The 10,521-nt window shown below is 52.0% G+C and overlaps 1 protein-coding gene across 1 annotated transcript in view; it reads right to left on the bottom strand.

Moving 5' to 3' along the window:
- Positions 1-10,521, bottom strand: part of AFAP1 (actin filament associated protein 1) — a 93,729-nt gene that overhangs the window by 67,874 nt on the left and 15,334 nt on the right. Inside the window, exons 3-4 of the mRNA XM_010854528.1 lie at positions 8,741-8,849; positions 338-549 (exon numbers count right to left, since the gene is read on the bottom strand). Of these exons, the coding sequence (XP_010852830.1) occupies positions 338-549; positions 8,741-8,849 (321 nt within the window). The remainder of the gene's footprint in view (positions 1-337; positions 550-8,740; positions 8,850-10,521) is intronic.

Here is a 10,521-nt window from a genome sequence, read left to right as displayed (position 1 = left end):
TGGCTTTGAGGAATTCACTGACTCACTACAAATGAGAAAATCCATCCTGCGACATCTGGCAAGCTCCAGCAGCGTGCATTTCCACTGACATGAGCCGCAGACGCTGGCCCGAGACAGGGATGGTTTTGCCCGCTGAGTGCTCAGGGAGCTGGCAAGAAAAGGGCGTTAAAGGCACGGGAGCCTCAGCCAGGCTTGCTGACGGCCGGTCATGGGCCAGCGCTTCAGCTCCCTCTGTGTCCACCAGTGTGAACGTCGCCCGGGTATAGGTTCCACCCGGTTAGATGGCCCGCTGCGCCTCACCGACTCTACACAAGAGAACCGAGTGGCGAGGCTTTACCAGTAGTTTGGTGTCTTTGATGACACAGAGTAGCTTGGTCCACTGCCCGAAGCGCTTCTTCCGCAGCAGGAAGGCACAGATCTTGGCGTCCTTCACCAGGTCCATGGAGGCTTCCTCCGAAGGCCACTGGTGCCGCGTCTTCTTCCCCTTCCCATCCTCCTCCTCCTCATCGTAGGATTCGTAAGAGCTACTCATAGCATCCGAGTCATAATCTGTCAAAGATGAGAAATAAAAGTGAGCAAAAACCTTATCTTGAGGACGACCTGTGGGCTCCATCATTTTATTTGTAAGTGAAGAGGGGTTTCGGCATTCAGGGTGCTTGGAAAACATCAACTGGCAAAACTAGGGGAAAAATAACTCAGACTTGGGTAGTAGAAACCCAACCCAAGAGTTTTCAAATGAAGTGACTAAGAATTCTGCATTTATAAAAACCACTTCGGCACCTGCAGGCCCCACACTGTTAAATCCTCGCCACATTCTCGCTGGGTGCCATGACCCCTACTCAACAATGGGTTTTGCCAAAGGAAACTCCCACCCACACCTTGATGTGAAGGTTCTTTCAGAACTTCCCTGGTGGTCCAGTGATTTAGAATTCACCTTCCAATGCAGGAAACCAGAGTGTGATCCCTGTTTGGGGAACTACGATCCCACATGCCAAGAGGCAAGCAAGCCCGTGCACCATAACCACTGAGCCTGTGTGATCCGGAGCCTTTAGCTACTTGGGAGTCCATGCAGTGCAACCAAAGACTCAAGGAAACCAAATAAGTAAATATATTTTTAAAAGTTCTTTCAAGTCTGCAATGCCTTCCTTCCTCCTGGCATCACCACACACACCAACCCTTCTTAAGGTTCAAGATCCAGACCCAGACCACCCCTCTCAGTCAGGCCACCCTGGGGGTTGTCACAGATGTCCACCTGCCCCTCCTACTCTGCAGAACGTCAACACTTATATACTGGGTTGTTTGCAGGGTCCCCACGGGAGCCCATTTTCCCTTCCTCAGGATCTGTGCACACACTGCTCTCACCCAGGCTCCCTATTCATCCCACTCCATCTCCTACCCTTGCCTGGATATATGCTCATCACTTAGGATTTAACTCATGAAGCCCTCCCTGGATCTCCAGCCCTGACAGGTGCCCCCCACATTCATGTGCTGAAGCTCCAACCCCAATGTTACTGTATTTGGAGACAGGACTTTTAGGAGGTAATTATGGTTAAACGAGGTTATGTGAGTGGGTCCGAATCCACTGAGAAGAGGAAGAGGGAGACCTGGAGTTCTTTCACCCTGCCATGTGAGGATGAGAAGGCAGCCAGCTGCACACCAGGAAGAGAGCGCTCACCACAAGCTGAGCATGTTGGAGCCCTGATCTTGGCTTCAAGTCTACACAACTCTGAGAACATGAAAAGGATCGTTTTGCCACCCAGTGGATGATATTGTGTTACGGCAGCCTGAGCTCAGATGCCAGGTGAGAAGACCCTCCCCTCGGCTTCCACACCACTCAGCACATAACTTGGCCGCTGTGTTGTCGCCCCTGTCTGTCTGTCCCGCATCAAGCTGTCTCCCCTGCAGGAAGGGAGACCTCCTTGCTGGATGTGACTGTCCCAGTGCTTCGCAAAGGGCCTGGCACAGAGCAAGTGATACATATGTGCAGAAGGGAGAAATTGTTTGTTGTTCAGTCGCTTAGTCCGACTCTTTGCAACCCCACGAAGTGGAGCACGTCACACTCCCGTCGTTCATAATCTCCCAGAGGTGGCTCAAACTCATGTCCATTGAGTGGATGCTGCCATCGTCATCCGGAGGACTGTTAGATCAACTTAAATGCAGAGCCCTCAGAAGGATGGAAGGCATCTTAAAAACGATGAAGCAACACTAGTGACTGCCAGTGATCTCGATCGCTTCAGCCCTGCTGGCTCGAAAGATGCTGGAGGTAGTGTGATTCAGCTCAGCATTCCCTCAACCCACATCTGAAATACACTCGTTTTCCATAATACATGTGAGGAGCGAACACCTCAATGAGGAATGAAGGACGGATTAGGAGAATCTGTGGCCGAAGCAACTGGATGCATAAGAACTGGCCGACCCTCTAAGAACAGAACTCGCTGGAAATGGACTGTAATCTGTAATCAGGAGACATGCGTGTATGTTAACTTTCTCGCAAAGAATTATTTAATAAGGGAGGCGGGGAATACAGTGATTGATGGTTTAACTTTTAAATCCTAATAAAGAAGTCAGGGGAGACTTTTATGGAAGAGACTAGGGTGATTCACCCTAGAGGTAACTCTGGCAATGGCAGGGAGAGTGGGCTAAAGCCAGGGTGACAGTTAAGAGGTGTCTGTCGTGATGGTGGGAAGGATGCTCTGCCAAGAGACGTGTGGGGCTGGGGGATTCGAGAGCCTGAAGGATCCAGGTTACAGACCACGGTGGAGAGAAGAGTCCAGGCTCCCCTCCCGTGCTGCTTGAGTCAAGGCCTTTCTCCTCCTTCTCTGCACCCCTTCCCCCACAGTAACACACACACATGTGCAAGTGCACACTCACCGCCTCCCCACATGCCACCGTCTACATCTACCCAACAGCCCCTGTTCACATGGCAGCCACGGTGGCCGTTTAAATTCAAATTCCAACTCAAGTTAAATAAAACTGGTCTCCAGATCCACACTTCGAGTACTCAGACAGGCAGGCAACCAGAGGGCCACGCAAACGGCACACAGGGAAGGCTGGACAAAGCCATCGGCCTCCACTGCTGACGAGATGGCGCCGACCAGACAGGAGAGTCTAGGAGAAGGAGCACGACTTGCAAACGCAAAGAAAAACATAGAACACTGTGCGAACAGCGGCGAGGCATGTGCTTTTCAACAGATTTTACGTCACTGTCACCGAAGCCAAGCCGGGCCAACCCTTGCGGGGAGGAGGCTCTCAAGAGGAAGCGGGGGCTTCCGGGGCTGACAATGCTCTCTTCTTGACCTGGTGGTGACACTTAGGTGTTCCATTCTATGGAAAGCCATTAAGCATAAATTCATATTTTATGCACTTTTTGACAAATGTATTTCATAATAAAAGGTTTTTTTTTTTAAATTTTAGTGTGGCTGGAACATAGGGCCCAGGGAAGAAAGCATGAACCTGTGAAAGACCACGAGCTACTCCACGGTCCAAGGCTGACAGATTTCAGTCGGGCAGCAGATCAAGTCCTGTTTTATCCTAGAAAGACCATGCTCATGGCCGCTTGTGGGGCCACGAACCCCTCAGTGCTTAACTCACTTTCTAGAATATCAAATTCAGTAAACACTGAGTGAACAAGTCAACAGGAGAATGAAGGGCTAGATCAACCAGCAATGGGGAGATTTCATTTCATTCAGGCAACAAATATTCAATGAGCACTTCCAATGTGTCAGGCAGTGTTTTTTGCTAAAAAATTTTATTGATTTATTTTTGGCCATGTTGGGTCTTTGATGCTGTGCAGGCTTTTCTCTAGCTGTGGCGAGCAGGCTTCTCACTGCGGAGGCTTCTCTTGTTGAGGAGCACGGGCTCTAGGGTGCACGGGCTTCAGTAGTCGTGGAGCACTAGCTTAGATGCTCCGTGGGACGTGGGATCTTCCTGGATCAGAGATTAAACCCGTGTCTCCTGCATTGGCAGGAGGGTTCTTTACCACTGAGCCACCAGGGAAGCCCCCAGGCAGTACTTTTTATATTTATACTTGCACGCTGTGGGATAAAGCTGTGAGAAGAGGAGGCTGGCTCCGCAGGCACATGCCCTGCCTCGCTGGTCCTCTCAGCCGCCCGGACGTGGGTGCACAGTTGTGTCCTTATCTCAGAGGGAGGGAAGGGTGATGCCGGCAGAGCAGGTGACTCACCCAAGACCACATCCTGACGAAGGAAGACGGTTTTGGCTGATTCTGATTATGAACTGAAAGAGCAGACCATGCCCTGGCCACCCTTTGCATCAAGGGGAGGATGGGTTGAGGTCCACAGGTTGAGGTCCACTCACTGAAAAGACAGTGAGTTCATGACCTGCCTTCTGCTGAGAGAGCAGGACAGATGGAATCATGCTAGAAGAATGTCAGCCAACTTCACAAACCAAGCAGTTGGGACTAAGAGTCTGAGCACGCAGGACAACACATCAGTCCCTTGGGCGGTCTCCCAGCAGAGCCCAGGGTACCTCCTGGAGGCTGAAACAGGACATCAAGGAGTCCGCTGTTGGCGCTGGAATTTATGATTTGGTGAGGAGGTAATGAGGACCCTGTGCCAAGTGAAGAAAGACATGCAGTTGGGCAGGAGGGCAGAGAGTCACCAATGATGTGTCCACACCTCTGCCACTGAGTCCAGCTCTCCTTCCACATGTGGGGGGACAGCCTCCCACTGCCTCCTTCAGCAGCCCCACATCACGTGAGGCCCAGGCCCTGGAGTGACTCTCCCGTGCCACCTTGAGGTGCTTCCACTTCTCGGCTCACCCGTTTCAGACAATGACACAGAAGCCTTTGGCACGCTCTCCCAGGGGGGATTTTGAAGACAATGAGAACTCGATCATTTTCAGGAAATGGCTTTATCTCTCCAATACCCCCAGGAGAGTCTAAAAGTTTGATCACATTCCCACCAACCAAAGTTGCCCCACTTGGGCTCTGGGTCATCCCACCCACCAAGGAGCATGCAGCATCACACCAGAGAAGGTGCCTCTCTATCGGGCTCCATCATCCCCATCCGGCTCCATCATCTCCATCATCCCCATCGGGCTCCATCATCTCCATCATCCCCATCCGGCTCCATCATCCCCATCTGGTTCCATCCCATCTGGCTCCATCATCTCCATCAGGCTCCATCACTCCATCCAGCTCCACATCTCCATCACCTCCATCTGGCTCCATCATCCTCCATCGGGTTACATCATCCCCATCAGGCTCCATCACCTCCATCCAGCTCCATCACCTCCATCGGGCTCCATCAGGCCCAACAGTTACAGTCACTCAAGGGGGAGAGCGTGACTTGGCTATGAGAGAACAGTGTCACCCAAAGTGGACAGAGGACACTGTATCCTCTGGGGGAGTTGGGGAGTTTCTGGCCGCAGCTGAATTGTGTTAGACTGAACCATGACTCTGCTCCTGTCTTTGTTTGGAAATTCACCGTGGTAAAGAGAGGTGTGTGGATACCAAACCAAGCCAAGACCAACAGTGGTGCTTTTCACACTGTATCAACTCAGCATTCCCCTAAATTCCCTTCCCTGGATGCCTCTAAGTTAGGACTGGCCACACGGGAAGTTTGTGAATGACCTGGAAGGCAAACAGGAAGCGGCTGCCAGTACATGGGCAGGTCAAGGGACTGCTAGGCATGCAGCTCTGTGGAGCCATGGTCCAGCCTCTCATGCAGGGCCCCTGTGTGGGGAGGTGAGAGGCAGAGGAGGTTTCCAGCAACCTTCCTTGCCCCCAGGCTGTGCCCAGCTCTCCTTGATGACAGCTGGCCCTATAACACTCGTCTTCCCAGGTTCCCACAAGTGCACAGGGTCTCGTGTCTACCACACACCCCTCACTCTACAACACTCATCACGGTCCTGCTTCTCAGACAAACCGGACATGACACAGAGCTCAACAAAGTTTCCCCAAGTCCACAATAAGTGAGGGGTGTGTGACCCTGGCCAGACCCGGACTCAGCCCCCTGCCACGGGTCCACTGGGAGGGGTCCCCGCCTGCAGCCAAGGTTCAGCCACAGATGCTTGGGTTAAGAAGCCCAGTGTGTGAGCTCTGCTGACCCGCTGTCTCCCCAAGCAGCAGTCCTTCCATGACTGTTTCCTTGGAATTAGCTCAACCCAAGGGGCCTGCCCGTCAGCAACTCAGGACATGACACACCAGTCAGGTGGGGATTCTTGGACCGAAAATAACCACAGGCTCCCACAGGTAAAACAAAAAGACTATCAATTTCTAGTCTTGAAAGCATGTTGGAGGAAGGGGGAGTGGAGGCGGGAGACAGCTGGGACCAAATGTCCCCAGAGCTGGGAAATACCCTCATCAAGATGTTTTTGTTCTTTATTCTCTGCTCTCAGAAAGAAAGGGATCCAATGAACAAGCCATTTAACTTTTGTGTGTTTTCTACTTAATTTACTATCTCCTGAGGCAGTTGATGCTTAAGAAATGATTTAAATGCATTTTTGCCAAATGGTTCTAAAATATTTAATCTCCAGATCTCAAGACCCAAGATTTCACAGCCCTCTCATCAGAACAATCCCTTCTCTCACTCAGACCTCATTCAGAACAATGAGGACCTTCTGATGCTGGGCTGAGCCTTTGTAGGAAGTTTCCAGAGAGAGCAGGCGTGAGTGAGCGGGAAAGGCCCCTGGGCCTTGGAGTCCAGCCCGCCTGGCTTCTGCGTGTCTCTCTTCATGTTCACAAAACATCCCAAGGGGATCTCCTGCTAACAAGCAAGCTAGATTCCGCTTTGCTCTAATGGCTCTGCTTGCGCGCTGCCAGGGGAGAGAACGATGGCAAAGCCCAAGTCTGCATGAAGCAGAGACTTCCGGTGGCAGGCAGATGGCGAGGATGAAGGAGAACATGTCTGAAAACAGTGGAAATGGGGTGACAGGCACGGGGAGTCTCTCTATGATACGAGTTAATACTCTTTCACTCCCATTTTATCCACGTTTATGGGGAAGGCAAGTCGGGTTCCCTAAGTCAGCACACTCGGAGAGGCACATCTGCCTCATTACGAGGCGACGCACACTGCCGCCAGAGTACTTTTTGTTGTTGTTCAGTCGCTCAGTTGTGTCCGACTCTTTGCACTCCATGGACTGTAGCGCCAGGCTTCCCTGTCCTTCACCAACTCCCGGAGCTTACTCAAGCTCATGTCCGTTGAGTCGATGATGCCATCCAACCATCTCATCCTCTGTTGTCCCCTTCTCCTGCGTTCAATCTTTCCCAGCATCAGGGTCTCTTCCAATGAGTCACTTCTTCGCCAAAGTATTGGAGCTTCAGCATCAGTTCTTCCAATGAATATCCAGGACTGATTTCCTTTAGGATGGACTGGTTTGATCTCCTTGCTGTCCAAGGGACTCTCAAGAGTCTTCTCCAACACCACAGTTCAAAAGCATCAATTCTTTGGTGCTCAGTCTCCTTTATGGTTTGACTCTCACATCCATACATGACTACTGGAAAAACCATAGCTTTGACTATACAGACTCCAGAGTATGAGGGGGAGAAATAAAGCCAAAGCTCTAGAAACAAACTCTAGACATCACTCCAGAAAGGTGTTCAATGCCAGCATGTCCTTCTTTCTGTGAATGTGAAAGTTGGCTGCCAATAAAGGGGCACTTTTGAGTCCCCAGCAGGAAGAGAACAGCCGTGTCGTGATAACCCTAACTTAGGCAAAAACATTCTGGTAAAACCTGTATGAATGAAGGAAAAGAAAAGACACAGGAAACAACCTGAATGTCGGTCAACAGGTGAGTGGGCAAAGAAGCTGCAGCACATCCTCAATGGAACACTACTCAGCCATGAAAGCACAAAACGACAGTATTCGCAGCAGCATGGGCGGACACAGAGATCACCCTGCTCAGCACAGTAAGTCAGACAGAGGAGCACGAAGGCCACGCGACCTCACTTGCATGTGGAAGGTAGAAGGTGGCACAAACAAACCTCTCGGTGAAGCAGCAACAGAAGCAGGGGCTCAGAGAACAGGGGCTCAGAGAACAGCGGCTCAGAGAACAGGGACTCAGAGAACAGGGGCTCAGAGAACAGGGGCTCAGAGAACAGGCTGCTGGTGGCCAAGGGGTGGGGGTGGGAGAGGGCTGCATTGGGAGCTTGGGGTTAGCAGATGCAAACTGCTTATAGAGAAAAGATAAACAGCAAGGTCCTACTGCACAGCACAGGGAACTCTACCCAGTATCCTGTGATAAACCCTAACAGGAAAGAATATGAAAAAGGACATAACGGAGTCACTTCGCTGTATAGCAGCAGTTAACACAGCACTGTAATTTGACCATACTTGAATAAGAAATAAATTAAAAACGAAACAAACAGCTATGAGACGTCTGCTTGTTTTGTATGTATCTTGTAGACATGCCCTCCTGGCGGCACCATGAATGCAGCCTCCAAGGGATGCGCCCTGGTCAAGCTGGCGGGGACCCCACAGGCACATGCCTCAAAAGGCCACCCTCTTCTGACCAAAGGGAACACATTTCACTAGCTGAGACATGTTCCCATGGCAATGGGATTTCACTAATTTTGAGTCACAAAAAAGGACAACCCCTCTGAAATTACACAAGGTATGTGGAGGACACCTTGGACTTCTCAAAGCCCTTCCTATACTCCCTCCCTTGGGTTCAGGATCTCCTGACTCTAAACTTCCATGCTGCTGGGTATGCTCCAACTCCCCTTTATCCCAGGAAACGGGGGGCTCCCTAACAGCCCGGCCGAACAGGAGGCACTCACTTGAGGTGATGTACTCCGGAGCTTTCCCGGGACTCAGGGGCACGGCCTCCTCGTAGTAGCCTTCCGGGAGAGAGGACGTTGGGAGCGGTGGCGGCCCATTGTCGGGTGGCTGAGCGAAGGGAGGAAAAACAACAGAGCACCAGAATTAGAAGAGAATTCTGGAGTTTGACCTAACAGGCGTCCGCGGGCACATTCCTCTTTCCTCTGTAATGTCTCCACCGAAAAATAACATCATCCTACAAAGAGTTTCCCAAGTTAGGCTTCTGGCGGGGTCTCCACTGCTCACTTGCCCACGACCACCTTCTGCCTGGCCCTGGCCACGCCGCTCAATTGATGCCACTCGCCAGCCACCACCAGACACAAACTCAGGCAGAGGCTGCAGTCACTGGCCCTTGCAGAGCCCTCCCCAGAGCAGAGACGGGTATCTCTCCTCCCCTCCACCCAACGGCCCACCCGACACCACTGACTGGCCCAGGTCCCCAGGCTGACTTCCTCCTCCTAGGACCACCCACACCGGAGACCCCTGGGGGGCACAGAGACAGTTCAGATCGCCCATGCGCATCTCAGAGCAGTGCTCGTTACGTGGCAACTGAAGAGGTGAGCATGTGTGCCCTCTATCTCACCAAACCCCTCCTGTGTGTCAGGCTAACTCACAAAGCAAGGGAAGAGGAAATCACCCAGAAGCCAGCTCTAAAAGAAACTGCACGTTATTCTCTGGAGAAGGTATCTGCTCACCACTCAACCCAGTCCCATCGCAGTTCCTTGACAGACTCCGAGACAGGCAGCCTGCTTTCGAAGCCGTAACTTCACAACGTGGAAAGCTGGCAGGCTCAGGCCCATCCAAATTCTAGCTAGACCAGCTGACGCACCGGTCTCTCAAACGTGCCTGGCGACACTAAAGCAGACCCAGCTCTTCCTCCCATGAACACATGTAGGATCTGCTGGTTCCATCCCTCCCTCCTGGACCTCAGGACAACAGAGACAGAAGGGCTGGAAATTCAACACACAGAACACCTGCTGTCCCCGAGCAGCCGCGGCCCTGGTTATATGCTGCATCGGCCATCCGTGCAGGGGCCCTGCAAGGCCAGCACTACATCGCCTTACGTTTCACAGACACCGAGAGGGAGGCGCAGCGTCTACAAACATCTGCTGAAAATCAGACGCTGCTTCGTGACAAGCTGGGGTCTTCAAGCCCAGGTCTGCCCAGCAGTGACCTTTTTCAGATTCATATTCACTCTCTTCCCCTTTCCCAACTAGTTCACATCACCCATATCCTATAAACAAACAGGAAAGATGTCACTGGGAATGGAGGAGAACAGAGGCCCCAAACTGAAGGGCAACCAAGTTCAGCTTCCAAGGAGAACAATGACCCATAGAACACGAAACTCCACCTTTTTTTTTCCCCCTGTAACTCAAGCCTGAAGCCAAGAAGTCCTTTGCGAATGACTAATCGCCACTGTGGGCTCAACCCACTCCTTCCTCTCGGAGATGAAGAGAGATAATTCACTCCAGGTCATCCGCACAGCACCCTGCCCCGTCCTTGAAGGCAGCGTCCCGGCCCTGGTCCCCCTGCACTCCCCTCCCCAGGCTGCTGCCCACCAGCGGTCACCCTAGGCTCTCATGCTGGAGCACATCCAGGTCCCCCTGAGGGGCGGTGCTGACAGCGGAACCTGATACCCAATCCTCCCTGGGCGAGGTCAGAACAGAAGTCCACACCAGGGTTAAAAATCTCCACTGGGTGCTTTTGGTAGATGGCTGTTTGAGTCCCTGAGTGTTTTTAT

Source organism: Bison bison, unplaced genomic scaffold (assembly GCF_000754665.1).
Source record: "Bison bison bison isolate TAMUID 2011002044 unplaced genomic scaffold, Bison_UMD1.0 scf7180017864342, whole genome shotgun sequence".
Taxonomy (NCBI): Eukaryota; Metazoa; Chordata; class Mammalia; order Artiodactyla; family Bovidae; genus Bison; species Bison bison.
Note: the sequence above shows the minus strand (reverse complement) of the source record. Positions and strands in the feature narration are given on the sequence as shown.